The 18,306-nt window shown below is 32.9% G+C and overlaps 2 protein-coding genes across 4 annotated transcripts; both read left to right on the top strand.

Moving 5' to 3' along the window:
* Positions 1 to 3,495: 3,495 nt before the first annotated feature.
* Positions 3,496 to 5,477, top strand: LOC7474629 (AAA-ATPase At3g28580-like). The gene has a single exon (XM_024583151.2). It carries the CDS (start codon positions 3,686 to 3,688, stop codon positions 5,210 to 5,212), a length of 1,527 nt encoding a protein of 508 aa, XP_024438919.1. The 5' UTR covers positions 3,496 to 3,685; the 3' UTR covers positions 5,213 to 5,477.
* A 2,439-nt stretch (positions 5,478 to 7,916) lies between these two features.
* On the top strand, positions 7,917 to 18,290 carry LOC7487711 (peroxisome biogenesis protein 12-like). 3 transcript variants are annotated; one of them, XR_008057051.1, is made up of 11 exons: positions 13,241 to 13,476; positions 13,777 to 13,882; positions 14,699 to 14,847; positions 15,061 to 15,310; positions 15,947 to 16,056; positions 16,233 to 16,307; positions 16,452 to 16,538; positions 17,151 to 17,237; positions 17,519 to 17,656; positions 17,780 to 18,138; positions 18,241 to 18,290. XR_008057051.1 is itself a non-coding variant. In XM_052446282.1 (10 exons), exons 1-10 carry the CDS (start codon positions 8,000 to 8,002, stop codon positions 17,849 to 17,851), a joined length of 2,550 nt encoding a protein of 849 aa, XP_052302242.1. In that variant the 5' UTR covers positions 7,917 to 7,999; the 3' UTR covers positions 17,852 to 18,188. The 3 variants fall into 3 exon arrangements, 2 of the variants coding, with proteins under 2 accessions (XP_052302242.1, XP_052302241.1); XM_052446282.1 differs by lacking the exons at positions 13,777 to 13,882; positions 18,241 to 18,290 and adding an exon at positions 7,917 to 9,398 and having other exon boundaries at positions 13,294 to 13,476; positions 17,780 to 18,188; XM_052446281.1 differs by having other exon boundaries at positions 13,238 to 13,476; positions 17,780 to 18,290.
* Positions 18,291 to 18,306: the final 16 nt, after the last annotated feature.

Genomic DNA, 18,306 nt, shown 5'->3' with positions numbered 1-18,306 from the left:
AAAGAGCGCATTGGTTGGAAGAGCCCTTCTATTATTATTTTTTTAGGTTTAATAATTTTAAAAGGAATAATATAAAATATATCATTAAATATTTTTAGTATTATTAATTTTACACCCACAATAATTTAAGGTATAATTGGAATAAAAATATGGATAAAAAACCTTGAGAATTGATGAAAGTTTTTAATTAAGATTTAATAAGAATTTAAAGATAAAACTGGTATAAAAATTATTTAGTGATAACATTTGGGCTATATACTTGAATAATATTTTGTTAAAAAGAAAATGATCTCAATGGTTACATCCTCAAGTCAGTGACGACTGTTAATGGTGACGAACGTGGTTTATTTCTTTAGTAGTTATTATTTTTATTTTCTATAAAAATATTATATATACAAGTTTTTTCAATATATTTCTATAGTTTAAAAAAATTAAGTTCAAATTAAAAATTTAATGTTCGCACGTAATTAAATAAGTTGAGAATTATGTTTACGAATAAATAAATATATAAATAATTATTGATGATACATAAAAATAAAACTTAAAAAATTGAACGAAAAATAAGATATTTATCCGGTTGTGTTTGCTAAATTTATTTATTAAAATAATTTTTTATTCAAGCAAAAAATAATAGAAATAGAGACACAAATCAAATTGATCAAATAAAATAAAAAGGAAAAAAACTATACAAAGATGCACATATTAGAAATATTATATGAAAATATTTTTTTTTCAAAACTAAATTTCATCCATACAAAATATATAAAAAAATATAGATGAATAAGAAAAACTCTTCAAAAAAAATATATACAAAAGTATAGCTTTAAAAAAAAACTCAAAAACCCACCAAAATAAACTCGAAGTCATAAATCAATCCGAGCTCAGATCTGTTTTTTCACGAACTTTAAAGATAAAAAAAAAAAGCATCTAATATGAACTCTCCTCATCAAATGAAATTATTTGGCTCAATCATCTTTCATTTTAGTGGCCTAAATCAGTGTCAACAATACTTTTCTTTTTTTATTGTCGAAATCGAGCGATCTCTCTCTCTCCTTTCTTAACTAGGGACTAAAAAATAATAAAAATAAATTTTTGTACCAAAATTAAACTGAAAAATATTAAGGTACTGAAATTATACAAGTTGCATGATTTTTAAAGTTTAAAGACCAAAATGTATTTTTCACCAAACTTAACTTATAGCACGTTATCAATGTTTGATTCTCTTTTCATTTCATTGTAGAGATGATTTTCTTTTTATTTTTAAAATTCAAAAATCAAAATATATTTTTCACGAAAAATTTCCGCACAGCTCATCCACGTCGACTTGTGTTTAGATAAGCAATGACAGAGCTTTACACAGTGAAAACCAAACACCTGTTACTTAATAATTGTTTGAAGTCGCTAAATGATGAAAATGGAAGACGAAGAAGACACCATACATGCATGTGCTCAAACAGCTGGCTGCCTCTTCAAAATTAATTTATATAAAAGAAATAGAGCACGTCTCGGTGCTCTTCCTATTCCAACAACTCCAAGAAAAATATACATATAAAAGTATTTCAGACAAGAATCATGGATGGTCCCAGAGGCATCCCCTGCCTTTTTTCATTGTAGGAACTGGCGAGGAAATACACTAGAGGCGTAACGCTGTGCTATGTCGCAAGGTAGGCTGATTTTTTTAAAAATATAAAATATAAAAAACATTTTGTAACTTAGGTAAGATATAATGACTGGAGTATGATAATGATAATTAAAAAAAAAAACAATGGACCGAATTAAAAAATAGAAAGTTGTCATGATGTTAACTCGAGAATAACTCTTTTGAAAAGAAAGTAAAGAAAATCACGAAACTCAATTTTCAATAAATCTAATGTTGAAATATAAAATTAAAAAAATTAGTATAAAAAGTTAAAGAAAAAAATCAATGTCAATCCAAGTTAACATTTTAAACTCGTGACTAAGGTCATGAGGATCATTCCATCAAAAAAATCATGAAACTCAATTCTTAATCAATCCAATGTTAAAGGATGGAATTGAACTAAAAATTCAATTCTAAAAGACCTAAAAGAAAATGAATATAAATTAAAAGAATAAGAACCAAATTTGAACAAAAATAAAATGACAAGATAATTTTTTTATGGCAAAGCAGCGCGAGTCTCGGGGAGAGGAGAGAGAAAAAAAGAAGAGAAGAGAAAAAAAAGAGTCGTCACGCGCCACCAACAATAACATGCGTTGCACCATCAAGAAGATCTTGTTGCGATATTTCCAACACAACTATGAATGACTCATCGGAAAAATCTGCATGCACTGCTAGAACACGATGACTAGTCTCCACACGTTAGCCCCTGCAACACATACGCTGGCCACTTTGCATTGCATGTTTACCCTAACCCACTATATTTGTTTTACATTCAATTTTGATCCTTGACTACTTAATTTTCTTATATGAACATAAATTTAATTTATTTTTCCAAATCGAGCATCAACCGAGGGTCAAATTTTTTCCTCAACATTGCGAGGACCCCATCTCCAAACAACCAAATCAAACTACCAAGTCACATCTAAAATAAAATCAATGTAAAAGAACCAAAATAAAAGAAAAAAGTTGAGTTACCGGAAAAAAAATCCTGACTGAACCATGTAAATCAGTCCATAACGTTAGCAAACATAAGGAATTAAATATTTTTAAAATCTTCAATTTTGATCCTTGAATCTCTAATTCTTTTAAATTAATGAAATTTGATTTAATTTAATTTGTCAAACCAAGCAAAGTAACATTCCCTAGACACCACGAGATCCCCATACAATAACATAAAAAAAAAATCATAAAAACTAACCCCATATCAATGTAATGTTAAAAGATTAAATCAAAAAAATTAAGGAACTAAAATGAAAAAAAAAAAACTCAGGAACAAAATCTTTTTCTCATTCTGCAATAAATGATTGACGCCTTTTAATTTTTTAATTTTTATAAAGACGACCAAGACTTCATAGACAAAACAATATTACAAGAAGACATATATATGTCACATCTGATGATACTATGTGAGAAATCAAGATTGCTTCTTATGTAAATTTGAAGGGTATAACTTAATTGATTAGGTTTTAAGTTTGCTTTTTAGAGATTACCAGTTTAAGTCTTACAAACCTCAAGGTCATTAAAGACTTACATGGTCATTAACTTCAGGATTCATGGAATTAGTTGAGGTACACGTAAACTAACCCAGACATCCAAATTAATAAATAAATAAAAGATTCTCTATCATGTGGCAGAGCTTCATGGAATTAGTTGAGGTACACGTAAACTAACCCAGACATCCAAATTAATAAATAAATAAAAGATTCTCTATCATGTGGCAGAGCTCAATATGAAATTAGTTATGAAAGAAATTCTAAATTCTTTTTAGGATTATTCATCTTAAATTATATATTGAATTAGATTGTGACTTTACAAATAGCAAGGAATATTGAGTGTTCATTAAACAAAAAAAAAAAGAAATAAAATATCAAACGCAAACTTTTCTGAAATTCTCTCTCTTGTTCCTTGAGTTTCCATCACACTACTAACTTACTTGGCCAATAAGATCATCTCTGTCCTTGCTTCCTGGGCTATAAAATTGTTGCACAAAACATTCATTCAAGAAAGGGGAAGGAGGGGAACAGATAAAAAAGAAAGAAAGAAAGAATGAAGGCAGTAGATATGTTTACTCAGTCAGGATCTGTAATTGCGAGTGTTATGTTTATTTGGGCTATGTTCAAGCAATATTGTCCATATCAGTTGCAAAACTATTTCGAGAAACACTCCAAAAGAGTCTTCACTTTTGTTTACCCTTTCATTCAAATTACGTTCAATGAATTCACTGGAGATCGTTTCATGCGTAGTGAAGCTTACTCTGCTATTGAGAACTACCTTGGTTCTAGTTCATCTATGCAGGCTAAGCGGCTCAAGGCTGATGTCGTCAAGAACAGCACCCAGTCCCTTGTTCTTAGCATGGATGATTTTGAAGAGGTTACTGATGAGTTCCAAGGAGTCAAACTGCGGTGGGCTTCCGGGAAACATATTGCCAAGACACCATCATTTTCTTTCTATCCAGCAACGGATGAGAGAATGTACTACACGCTCACTTTCCATAAAAGACACCGGAATCTCATACTCGGGACTTACTTGAGTCATGTCTTGAAAGAGGGTGATGCAATCAAGGTGAAAAACCGGCAAAGGAAGCTTTACACCAACAGTGGATCATACTGGAGGCATGTAGTGTTTGAGCATCCGGCTAGTTTTGAGTCGATTGCAATGGAGGCTGATAAGAAGAAGGAAATCATGGATGATCTCATCACATTCAGCCAGGCAGAAGAGTTCTATGCAAGAATTGGAAGGGCTTGGAAGCGGGGTTATCTTCTTTATGGCCCCCCAGGGACTGGTAAATCCACTATGATCGCAGCCATGGCTAATCTTTTGAACTACGATATCTATGATCTCGAATTGACTTCCGTGAAAGATAACACTGAGCTGAGAAAGCTACTGATCGAGACATCGAGCAAATCCGTTATTGTGATCGAGGATATTGACTGTTCTCTTGATCTAACCGGTCAAAGGAAGAAGAAAAAGGAAGAACAGGGAAGGGGAGATGAGAAGGATCCAAAGCTGAAGCTGCCAAAGGAAGAAACAGACAGCAAACAGAGTCAGGTCACTCTTTCTGGGCTTTTGAATTTTATTGATGGACTCTGGTCAGCTTGTAAAGGAGAAAGACTGGTTGTTTTCACAACTAATTTCTTGGAGAAACTTGATCCAGCTCTTATCAGGAAAGGAAGGATGGACAAGCACATAGAATTGTCATATTGTAGCTTTGAAGCATTCAAGGTTTTGGCTAAGAATTACCTTCGGCTTGAAACACACCACTTGTATTCCAAGATCCAAGAGTTGCTGGGAGAAACCAAAATGACTCCCGCTGAAGTGGCGGAGCATTTAATGCCAAAGACTCTTCCTGGAGACAACAAGGTTTGCTTGGAGGGACTAATAGCAGGGCTTGAGAAGGCAAAAGAGGACGCCAGATTGAAAGCTGAAGAAGAAGCAAGAGAAAAGGATTCATCACCTGAAGAAAAAGCAAAAGAAAAGGATTCATCACCTGAAGAAAATGCAAAAGAGCAAGGAAAAGAGAATGGTTTCTGTGATAATGGAAATACAGAAACGAATTGTAAGGAAAAAGAGTAGGGCTTCAGCCACTAAAGATCAACACTGCAGCATTTCAGATTGAAGAAGTTTGGTCTCTTGAGACAGAATTATCACACTTGTATTAGTTCAATGACAGCAATGCCATGGAATTTGCAGTATTTATGAGGGGATTAACAGTCTTAGAGATGTTTTAGATTTCTTCTTAATAATTAAACTCGATTAGATAAAACAGGTGCCAATTTGCAATGTCCTATATTATGATGCAAGTACATAAATAATATATTTATGATAAATTAATGTGATCTATGGATTAATCCATTAACTGAAAGTTGATTCATTAACTTTATAACTCCAGCTTCTTAATCAGATATAACCAGTGGCAGATTCTATTTTTTAAACGAGAAGATAAATTATTAATAAATATTTGATATTATATAGACATGTATTACATGAGAAATTAATTTGAAATATATGTATTAACTCATATCAAGCTAAATTAATTTTAAAATATTTTTAAAATAAAAAAACTTACATTATAATTGTTCTCTTCGAGTTTTCATATTTTAAATTCTCTTTATAATGACTTCATTATCAATCACATCAAAGATATTTTTCTCAGCATATATAATCAAACTATCATCTATCCATTTATTTCTCATCTTATTCTGCAATTTACTTTTAATAATACGCATATAAAAAAAAAAAAACTCTTTTCACTTTAGTAGTTGCAACTAGTAGAAGTAATGACAATTTGAAAAGTATATATACCAAGCATATATACTAATTTGAAAAACTCTCTCTAAACTGTCATTCTTTATTTTTACTATTTTCTCCGCAAGACTAGCAATACCTTTAATACCAAAGAAATCATCATCATTGTGTAGATCAATAATATACATATCAAATTGGTAACCAAGTACCATAAGGTCCATTATAAAGAACTCATCGGGATAAAAATGAGCAAGGTGAATAAGCTTGTCTTTGTTGAAAGCAGAGAAAGAGTTACTTAAGTTTAAACATAAATAACTTCGTACTCGCCTTAGTGAAATGATCATCCTAATCATAATTTTTAAACCCGACCCGGTCTAATGATCGGGTCATGAGTCAGATGGGTTGAGCCGGGTCAACCAAAAAAAAGATTTTTTCAAACACAACTATTATTTCCTCTCAAAGCAGCAACCTTAGTCTCCATAAACTCAAGATTAACCCAAAAACACAATCAAACTTTGATTCAAACAATCACAATTGGTGGATAAATTTTTCAAATAGCAGATCATACCCTACCTCAAGCAGATCTGAAATCTCTCTTTTCCCAACTCTCAAAGTTGAATCAACTTGTTTTCCATTTCATCGATCGAGATCCTGACTTATTCTCTATTTTCTTATCCCTTTTGAGACTGGAAATCTCCCCTCAAAAGCCAAGTGCAAAGGAAAGAAAAACTTGGAAACATCCACTGACAGAATCTAACATAACACATCCATTTTGTTTGACCATTATCATTCTCATCTAGACCTTCTTTCTAATTTAGCAGCCCCCATTTTCTAGAGAGTGTACCCTTTGTTTCTACTCTTTCTCTCATCTAAGAAAAACTAAGAATCTAAATAAGAAAAGAAAGAGATTTTCTTTTCCCGGCAGATCTCAGACCAATGAGGATAGCGGAACAAACAACCCCTTTTAGCAACTCGAACGAAAGAAAGAACAGAAAGATGAGAGAAGTGATTAGGTTTTTTGTGATTCTGTCTTTATATTACAAATGAGTTGATACTTGATAGTAAAAAACTAAAACGGTAACATTTTATATATATAAACTAGCTGGGTCTCAGCCGGGTTTACCCGGATTGACCCGCCGGGTCGACCGGGTTTTTCCAGGCCAATTTCCTTACCGGTTTTTTCATCAACCCGGCTCGGTTCCAGCCCCGGGTCAATCGGGTCCCAGGTCGACCCGCCGGGCCGGGCCATATTTTAAAACTATGAACCTAACTCATTAAATTGCATGTCAACGATATTATTAAACAATTAATACAACTACAAAATAATTTACTATTAAACAAAAATAAATTAAGTTACACAATAATTATTAGAACATTACATAGATTTGATTTGACTATCAAACAATCCCAATTATATATATATATATATATATATATATATATATATATATATATATATATATATATATAAAGTAAATTTTAAATCAAAATTATATATCAAACATGTGCCAAGCATAAAGTTATTTTCACCTAATGTGGTGAGATATATTTATTAGATTTTTTAAATTTTTTATATGTAAATTTTTTGTATAAAACAAGTTATTCATATAGCTTTTGTTTAGTAGACTCTTGCTAAAAAACATAAGCCCTACAAATTTGATTTTTGTTAGCTATCTATTAAAATTTAGATAGAAGAAGAAAAAGTAAAATAAATTCAATTAGATTTGTTATTTAGAAAATTAAAGAAAAAATACTTACACTGAAAATTCAAGAACTATAGTAATTCTATAATTTCAAAAGTAGATGTGACATATATCCTGTCGACATAAATAAATCAAGAAAAAAAAAAAAGGGACCAACCTACCTGAACAAAAAAACACAAAACAATTGACAAAAAAATATCAAGAAAATAGAAATGTTGAGCAAGTTATGGTATTTATCTGGCCACGCCAGTTTTTGTTTTTTTGGCAAGATATAGACTATTATATTAATATTTTAATATAAAAATAAAGATCATCTCTGTCCTTGCTCCCTGGGCTATAAAATTGTTGCCGCAAAACATTCATTCAAGATAAGGGAAGGAGGGGAACAGATAAAAAAAAAAGGAAAGAAAGAATGAAGACAGTAGATATGTTTACTCAGTTAGGATCTGTAATTGCGAGTGTCATGTTTTTTTGGGCTATGTTCAAGCAATATTGTCCATATCAGTTGCAAAACTATTTCGAGAAACACTCCAAAAGCGTCTTCACTTTTGTTTACCCTTTCATTCAAATTACGTTCAATGAATTCACTGGAGATCGTTTCATGCGGAGTGAAGCTTACTCTGCTATCGAGAACTACCTTGGTTCTAGTTCATCTATGCAGGCTAAGCGGCTCAAGGCTGATGTCGTCAAGAACAGCACCCAGTCCCTTGTTCTTAGCATGGATGACTTTGAAGAGGTTACTGACGAGTTCCAAGGAGTCAAACTACGGTGGGCTTCTGGGAAACATATTTCCAAGACACAACCATTTTCTTTCTATCCAGTAACGGATGAGAGAATGTACTACACGCTCACTTTCCATAAAAGACACCGGAATCTCATACTCGGGACTTACTTGAGTCATGTCTTGAAAGAGGGTGATGCAATCAAGGTGAAAAACCGGCAAAGGAAGCTTTACACTAATAGTGGATCATGCTGGAGGCATGTAGTGTTTGAGCATCCGGCTAGTTTTGAGTCGATTGCAATGGAGGCTGATAAGAAGAAGGAAATCATGGATGATCTCATCACATTCAGCCAGGCAGAAGAGTTCTATGCAAGAATTGGAAGGGCTTGGAAGCGGGGTTATCTTCTTTATGGCCCCCCAGGGACTGGTAAATCCACTATGATCGCAGCCATGGCTAATCTTTTGAACTACGATATCTATGATCTCGAATTGACTTCCGTGAAAGATAACACTGAGCTGAGAAAGCTACTGATCGAGACATCGAGCAGATCCATTATTGTGATCGAGGATATTGACTGTTCTCTTGATCTAACCGGTCAAAGGAAGAAGAAAAAGGAAGAACAGGGAAGGGGAGATGAGAAGGATCCAAAGCTGAAGCTGCCAAAGGAAGAAACAGGTGGCAAACAGAGTCAGGTGACTCTCTCTGGGCTTTTGAATTTTATTGATGGACTCTGGTCAGCTTGTAAAGGAGAAAGACTGGTTGTTTTCACAACTAATTTCTTTGAGAAACTCGATCCAGCTCTCATCAGGAAAGGAAGGATGGACAAGCACATAGAATTGTCCTATTGTAGCTTTGAAGCATTCAAGGTTTTGGCTAAGAATTACCTTCGGCTTGAAACACACCACTTGTATTCCAAGATCCAAGAGTTGCTGGGAGAGACCAAAATGACTCCCGCTGAAGTTGCGGAGCATTTAATGCCAAAGACTCTACCTGGAGACAGCAAGGTTTGCTTGGAGGGACTAATAGCAGGGCTTGAGAAGGCAAAAGAGGACGCCAGATTGAAAGCTGAAGAAGAAGCAAGAGAAAAGGGCTCATCACCTGAAGAAAATGCAAAAGAGCAAGGAATAGAGAATGGTTTGTGTGATAATGGAAATACAGAATTGAATTGTAAGGAAAAAGAGTAGGGCTTCAGCCATTAAAGATCAACACTGCTGAAGAAGTTCGGTCTCTTGAGACAGAATTATCACACTTCTATTAGTTCAATGACAGCAATGCCATGTAATCTAATTCTTTAATTATATATGACTATAAAACACGATTAAGGACATTTTTCGTCCTGGCTAATAACTAGGAGGAGAAACCTTGAATCATGCTTAGTTAGCTTGCTTCAAACAAAGAGCAATGCAAACTGTTCTTGGCATTGAAATAATTAGACAAGAATATTACTGCATGTTTAAAACAAATGACCTGCATAAGAACAGGTTACAAAGCAATAACCATGCATACTGTTGAGCGAGATCTAGAGAGACTTACCTTAGTTATGGGAAGGCGGCGCAAGAAATATGTCATTTGGCCAAAAAATCTCGTTCTGCAGACCAAACATCTCACCTGCAGAAACTCAAATACCATTGGTACATTGATACTTTTGAATCCATTTGCACCAACTCCACCCAGATCAATCCCAGCAAAAAACAATTAGAAAAGCGACAGACATCGAACCAACACCTATCTCAACTCCTCACCAGAGTAGTTATTATCCATTGTAGCATCCAAGCTGTACTTGTAATAATGCATATGGCCAAGCAGTGAAAGACCAAGAAATGTTCGTAGATATTCACAGGAAGAGTTCCGCCCCAAGTGCTGGACTGCGTCCATTCTGATTTTTTGGCTTAACATCGACGAGAAATGCTAGTCTTTTATCCCAGTAATGATGATGATCCCAATAAACATTCTAGCATAATTAAAAATGATTACAGATGCACTAGTTGAAATCTCACCTGCCTTCAATATTTTATCTCAAGGCTAGTTTTTTGGTTTCCTTGTTCTTTTGACTTTCCACTGAAGATCATCTACTTCTGCCAGTTCAGAAAATACAGGTTCTGCATTATACCACTTCTTTTCATAGCTTCCTTATCTCTTTCTGGATCAGAATCACTTACAAGGGCATCTCAAAATCTACCTTTGCCAGATATCTCTCCAATGGCTGATCCCAATTCATTAGTTTTCCGATTGAAGTACCTCTAGTGAAGCATCTCCCCGATAAATAAACATCTTTTTTATAGAATATGTCAAGTAATATACTAATATGCAGAAAACAAATTAAAATAAATAACAAAGCCTAGTCTCTAATAACCAATATCAAGAAACTAAATCGAAAAAAAACAGAACAAAAAATAAACAAGTCAGTATACTAGTATGCAGTATTTATGAGGGGATTAACAGTATTAGAGATGTTTTAGATTTCTTCTGAATAATTAAACTCGATAAGAAAAAAAAGGTGACAATTTGCAATGTCCTATCTTATGATGCAAGTACATAAATAATATATTTATGATAAATTAATGTGATCTATGATTAATTCATTAACTAGAAAGTTGATTCATTAATTAAGTTCCAGCTTCTTAATCAGATATAAGTTTTTAAATAAAAAAGCAAATTACTAATAAATGCTTGACATTATATAAACATGTGTTATAAAAAAAAATTAATTTGAAACATATGTACTAATTCATATCAAATAAAATTAATTTAAAAATATTTTTAAAATAAGAAAACTTAAATTATAATTATTCTTTTCAAGTTTTCATATTTTAAAACCGTTTTATAATGATTTTATTATCAATTGCATCAAAAATATCTTTCTCAACGTATACAACCAAAATTGTCATTTATATGTTTATCTCTCATCCTATTCCGTAATCTACTCTTGATAATATGCATAACGAAAAAAACTCTCTTTACTTTAACAATTGCAACGGATAGAAGTAATGATAATTTGATAAGCATATGTACCTTCAATACCAGAGAACTCATCATCATTGTGTATATAAAAAATATACATATCAAGTTGGTTACCAAGTACTACAAGGTCCACTATAGAGAATTTATGGGGATAAAAATGAGTAAGGTGAATAAGTGTTTCTTTGTTGAAAAAAGAGAAAGAGTCACTTAGGTTTAAACATGCAACACAAAGAAGTAACTTCATACTCGTCTGGTAAAACGATCATCTTAACTTATTAAGCTGCATGTCAATGATATTATTAAACAATTAACACAATTACACAATAATCTATTATTAAATAAAAATCAGTTGAGTTACACAATAATTATTAAGATATCATATGGATTTGATTTGATTATCAAACAATCTAATTATATTTAATTCTAAAGTAACAAAAAGTGTAAGTGTGTGTGTGTATCAGCCTTATATATTTACCTAAGTACAATTTATTTTATTTAATGATAATAAGGTAAATCTTAAATCAAAATTATAAATCAAACATGTGTTAAGCATGAAGTTGTTTTCATCTATTGTTGTGAAATATATTGCATGAAAAGTTTGTTCATATAGAAAAATTATGATAATTAATATTTTACTGTAATATTTTTACACCAGATTTCATATTCGGTTGTATTATTTTCATATATAAAATTAGTAGTGGTGTAAATTAAAGCATGTAACTAATATTTTTTAGATCATTAATTATGTTTTTGAGGTTATATTTTCAAATTAGTAGCTTTCTTTTATAAATAATGGGTAGCAATAATATACAAAAAGTAGAGATTAATAAAAAAAAATTAGATCCAAGCTATTTGAGTTTTATTTATAATTATAAACTTGACAATTATTTTTTCAGTCCCTAATTAATAAATAATGAAATAACAAGTGATTAAGTAATCTTAGAATTGCTAACAAAACATATTAAAGCATTATGCGTTTGCATCTCAAAAATAACAAGTCATCTATATAGCTTTTGTTTGGCACACTCTTAGTCTCGTGGCTAAAAAATATAAACCCTAAAACTTTAATTTTTGTTAACTATTTATTAAAACTTAGATCTAAAATTCTTAAACTTTCTTGAAAGAAAAAGTAAAATAACCCCGACTAAATTTTTTATTTAAAGAATTGAAAAAGAAACTCACATCATGAAATTCAAAAAAATAAATATAACATATATCACGTCAATACAAATAAATCAAGAAAAAAAATAAAAATAAAAAGAAGAGAAAAAAATAACAAGAAAATAGAAAATGTTCATATATAAATCCAAGTTGTGGTCCTTTTCTAGTCACGTTAATTTTTATTTATTTATTTATTTATTGCAAGATATAGTCTGTTATATTAATATTTTATTATAAAAAAATTTGAAAAAAAAATGAAAGAGGCAATTTCCCCCTCTGGCTCCGCCCATGGATACAATACAACAGCCATATTTATGTCCAAGAGAAACATAGATCTCTTCAAGAATTATCTCGAGATAAACATTATTTTTAACTTTTATATGTGTCTTTTTTAAGAATTATGTACTTATTTTTTCTATCTTAAAAAGAATAATCAAACGTAATCCAATTATTTTTGCTTTTGGGAATAAAATTGCTTTATTAATGACAAAAACCATAAAATTCACTTCTTATAAGATTTACTTTTCTTATCAATAAATATATTAATTTCCAATGACCAATATGAATCGCATGATGTTAGAAATTCAACTGTTATCATTCATAAAAAAATAAAAATAAAAAGAAATTATATGGAGATTTTTTTCATTTTATTTTTATATTTTAAAAAATTACACTTTTGTATTCTATAAATATGACACAAATAAAAACATTATAGTAAACTAAATGTAATTCCACCCCCCCCCCCCCCAAATATATATATATATAATTTAATTTTTTATTTTATGATTAAGGGCATAGGCTAAACTGAAGGATAAGGAAGACATGGTGTAATAAAATAAAACCTCAAAAAACCCGAACTGAGAAACCGGAAACAGAAACCAAATCAAAGAAATCGAAAAGGAGGAGGAGGAGGAGGAGGAGGAGGAAGAAGAAGAAGATGTTATTTCAAGTAGGAGGACAAGGGACACGTCCCACCTTCTTCGAGATGGCTGCTGCCCAACAACTCCCCGCCAGTCTCCGTGCTGCCCTTACCTACTCCATTGGTGTAAGCTACTTACACCTCTCATTTTCTATATGATAATTGTTTGCCCATATCATTTTTCAAGGTTTTAAGGGATGGGAAGCTCATTTTTTTGTGAGTTTTTAATTTGGGTTTTTCTTAATGGTCTCGAATTTGGCAAATGAATCAAGCCTGATTTTACTTTTTTGAAGTGTTAATAGGGTTTTTTTTTTGTGCATTGTAAGATGTAATTACTTAACTTACTTTGATTGAAGAGATTGGCTTGTGCTTATAATATAATTTGAATATCTGCGTGATTTAATATTGTGGATTGTGGTCTCGAAGGTAATGGCATTAAGAAGACCGTTTCTGCATAAGGTGTTGGACTGTGAAGATGAATTCTTTTCGTTGCTTATGTTGGTCCTTGAGACTCATAGCTTGCGTACTACAGGTTTAATTCTTTTTTTTATGAATAGGTTTAATTCCTTCTGCCTATGACCTTACTGTTCTTTCATAATTCCATTTGCCTTTTTATATATATATAAAAAAAAAAACTCAAGTGCATTCTAGCTTTAACTTTGCCTTTTTTATTTCTTAATGTTGTTGCCATTGTTACTGAGTGGGTGAGGGAGTGATCGAATATGTAGTCTCATATTTCTTATTTGATTGGAAATTCTAGCCTTCTGGTTTATATGCTCATGTTTTGTGTACTTCAAAATTTTCTTTTTTATTCTATTCAATTGTTTGTCATACATTGAATGTTGAACCTCTACACCTCATGGATTATGATTTGGAGTTACTAATAACTTGCCTTTCGTGTCCCCGTGTATCGAGAACTAAACCCATTTCCTTTTCTTTTTGAAATGTTATGTGCCCTATGATATCAGGTAACGTGCTTAATTCCTTTGTCTGTCCCTCCCTGGATTAGTTGGAGTTAATAACCTCTCTTGGAGATATAGAAAGTAAAGATTAGAGAAACTCAATTTTTTTCAAGAATAGATGATGAGGCTGATCCCCATTTGGTTAAACGGGATCAGGGGTGTTTTCCAGTTCACATTGGATGGTGTGTGTGTGTGTGTGTGTGTGTGTGTGGAAGCTTTTAACAAGGCTTTGCTGGGTGCATGGTGGTGATGGTTTTATTTAATCTTGTTTTTTTCATTGCTGTGCTGTATCTCTAAATCTGAGTATAGTGTTTCTTTAATTTGGACTACTACCGTTATATTTGTTGCATAAGGATCATTCTTTTGTATTTTATATTCCTCTTCAGATGCTTCTTTTGCTGAATCTCTATATGGATTGCGAAGAAGGGCAGTGAAGATAAGAGTAAAGAAGGAAGATGCACGTCCAAAATCAGGGGATGGAATTCAGCACTCTGGTTTAGAAAAGCACCAAAGAATTCTTTCAGTTGTATTTTTGGTACCATCCTCTGCTTCCTTTAGTTGATAAATTTTTCTTCCCTGAAGTAGTTTTCCTAATAAGATTGTAAAGTGTAGGGAAAACCAAGTTTATAAACAATGGTTCACAAACTGCTACCTAGTTTCACTCTATGAATGGCATCATACTAAGTTACAATGCTTTCAACCCATTGTGATGAAGGTTAATGACTTGTGAATTTATGTGTCTGATTAGGTTGTGTTGCCTTATTTTAAGTCAAAATTGCATTCAATATATAACAAAGAAAGGGAAGCCAGGCTCCAAGCAAGTTTGTGGGGAAATGGCGATGAAACAGTTGAAGATGCTGAATATTTTAGTGGAGGGGATGCTTCTCTTGTTTCTGGAGAAACATTGGATGCAGAAGCAACTATTAGAGCACGTTTGACAAAGAAAATTCAGAAAATTGTATTTAGTTGCTACCCATGGCTGCATGCTAGTAGTGAAGGTAATGTTTTGGTTCTTTCTTGATTTGGATAACACTGATTAATTTAGTCTTTTAAGTCAGATGTAAGAGCATGCAATTTAGGAAAGTGGGGATGAGTTAATTCGACATGATGATGTAAAGGTTGCATGTCTGTTTCATTCTTCTTGGAACATAAGCATCAATCATGAATTTGTTGTATTCAAGTTTCACCTATTTCGTTAACATTAGCTTATTTCCTCATGTTTCATAATTTCATTATGTGTTGATACTAAATAAATTTACAAGCGTGAATGCCATTGTAGCTTTTTCGTGTTGTGAGGAAATTCTGATGTTAAGCAATCCAATTACGGTGTCTTTTGACAAATTTGTGCCATGTTTCCAGTATTGGGTACTGAAGTCACTCTTTATTTTACTGGTCAATTGGAATGTTCTTTCCCTTAGCTACTTACTGGACCCTTAGTAAAGCTCTGGACCAACAATGCAGTCTTTTCAAATCTAATCTATAGTATGACAGTGCAGGATCCTGTTCATTAATCTAAATTCTGAAATTTCTATAGTCTGCTGCTATGTGCCAAACTGGTTTCTGTCTTCATGCTTGGTTGGAAGTGGTTTCTGTTTGTCAAGATGTCCAATCTGACCTAAAGCGTTGCAATGCAGGAATGTCATTTGCATATCAGCTCTTATATTTGCTGGATGCCACTGGGTTCTATTCGTTTGGACTACATGCACTTGGGATTCATGTTTGTCGAGCTACTGGGCAAGAGCTGGTACTAGATTTGGCCAGAATAGAGAATTTACATTTTATTTTTGTTAACAAGTATTTCATTAGACACAAATTCAACCATTCAAATATAGTGCATGCTGCTATTTTATTGTCCTATAAATACCTTGACAAATTATACATATCCTAGTGCTTTGTTCAATTTTTTTGATGTCAAGGCAGATGGACACTTCTTCTAGAATTTCTAAGATAAGAAGCAATGAACGTGATAGACTTCGTGGCCCCCCATGGCTGAAGGTATAATAATTTAAATTATTTAGTTGCTTTGGGGACTTGATGTGGAACTTTTTGCTATTCAGTATTTGTTTGCAGAAATTGACAGCACAGTTGTATAGCTGGTATTCCATTGTAGAATATTGACTCAACATCGTTAATGTGCAGACATTTCAAGGTGCATTGCTGAGCTGTGCATATACAATGCTTGACTATGCACAAACTGGCTTAATTGCAGCAGTGTTCATCTTTAAAGTGAGTGTGGTTTTCCTGCTTCAGGAGTTGTCCACTCTCAATTAGTATTGTCTGCAAAAACTATAAATGCCTGTGGATGTTTAATTCTATGTTTTTCTTGTTGTTGTTTCTAACTGCAAGCAATGCCCAATTCTCTCCCCTCCATTCCCTGATCAACATTTACCACTTTCAAGGATCCTTTACAGTTGCAGATTTTTGTGATCATTTGCTCAACACTGCTATCTGTTTCAAAAAGTTTTACCTTTATAGCCAAATTTTAACTGGATTCTTTTTACAAAACAATGCTGAAATGTTTTTGACGTCAGCATTCTGCCTTATTTAACATATTTCTTCTGAACAATATGAAATTTGACACTCCCTAAAGATCCATTGCACTCGTCTCCAAGTTTTGTTCTTGTTTTCAGCATCCTAAGCTCTTAGAACTAAGCTTACATCTTATTATACCATGTTCATTTTCATGTCAAGATAGTTGGCTTCATGCAATAGAACTGATTTATTGACCCTGTTTATGTTGTGTCATGCATTAATTTTCATTTTTCTGTTTACATCCTTCCTCTTTCTTCATGATAAGTATAGACTAGCTTTAACATTTTCTGAATGTGAATGACACAGATGATGGAGTGGTGGTACCAATCTGCTGAGGAGAGAATGTCAGCTCCAACAGTGTACCCTCCACCCCCACCACCTCCACCCCCAAAGGTGAAGAGCTTTTTAATCTTGGATTTCATAATTATTCTCTTGCCAACACACAAACGTACACACTCATGTTAGAGATATGATGTTTTACTGATAGAGAATAAAAGGTTGTCTTGCTACTGAGATGAAGTTAATCTTTACTTTTCATGTAACTGTCTTCAATGTTAAATTTGGACAAATTGTCAAATAAATTTCAGCTTTTCATGATCTTGGCAATAGATTCTGTCAGATGTCAAAAACCAAAAGGTTCAAAGCTACGTAATGTTCTCTTGATAATTGAACAGGTTGCCAAAGAGGGGATTCCACTGCCACCTGATAGAACAATCTGCCCATTGTGCTCCCAGATGCGTGCAAATCCTTCTGTTGTTACGATCTCGGGATTTGTTTTCTGTTATGCTTGCATATTCAAATACGTATCTCAGGTAAGGCATCTAATTTCACTCCATCAATATCTACTCCAAGCTTGGTTTTTCTCGATTCTCCTACCCTACTTGGCCAAAATCTATTTCTTAATCCCAAGATGCCATTTTGTTGCGATGCCACAGTATAACCGCTGCCCAGTCACATTGATGCCAGCAAACGTTGATCATATAAGGAGGTTGTTCCATGATATGTAGAGACCTAGAGATGCTATAGGAGATAATCCATGTATTTTTCACGAAAGAATCGATGAACAAGACATAGATGCAGACAGCCATTACAAGCAGCAAAATAATGTACAATTTGCACTCGTTTTGAACCCCGTTCATTTCGACAGCAATCCGTGTGACGTAGTCCTACCAGGACGGCACTTGACCCATCATAGATGTCACCCATTTAAATTTGTACACTAACAAGTTTTTTTCCCATTCTTTGTTTCTTTTTTACTCTGGACTTGTATCTCAACAATCTCGTGCTAAACAAGGTTCGATTCTGCATCTATTGATTAATTTACAACCGTCTTGTTGGGCTTCATCCATATAATCTTGACACGGATTTGTATCTCAACAATCTCGTGCTAAACAAGGTTTGATTCTGCATCTATTGATTAATTTACAACCGTGTTGTTGGGCTTCATCCATATAATCTTGAC

This window comes from Populus trichocarpa, chromosome 13 (genome assembly GCF_000002775.5).
Source record: "Populus trichocarpa isolate Nisqually-1 chromosome 13, P.trichocarpa_v4.1, whole genome shotgun sequence".
In the NCBI taxonomy this organism is placed as follows: domain Eukaryota; kingdom Viridiplantae; phylum Streptophyta; class Magnoliopsida; order Malpighiales; family Salicaceae; genus Populus; species Populus trichocarpa.
This window is presented reverse-complemented; position numbering and strand designations above follow the sequence as displayed.

Coding starts and splice junctions, on each gene's coding strand:
- LOC7487711 (XM_052446282.1), top strand. CDS start 8,000: ATGAAGACAGTAGATATGTTTACTCAGTTAGGATCTGTAATTGCGAGT. Junction 9,399..13,293: donor AGAAGAAGCAAGAGAAAAGG/GCTCATCACCTG, acceptor ACCCGAACTGAG/AAACCGGAAACAGAAACCAA. Junction 14,848..15,060: donor TTCTTTCAGTTGTATTTTTG/GTACCATCCTCT, acceptor GTGTCTGATTAG/GTTGTGTTGCCTTATTTTAA.
- LOC7474629 (XM_024583151.2), top strand. CDS start 3,686: ATGAAGGCAGTAGATATGTTTACTCAGTCAGGATCTGTAATTGCGAGT.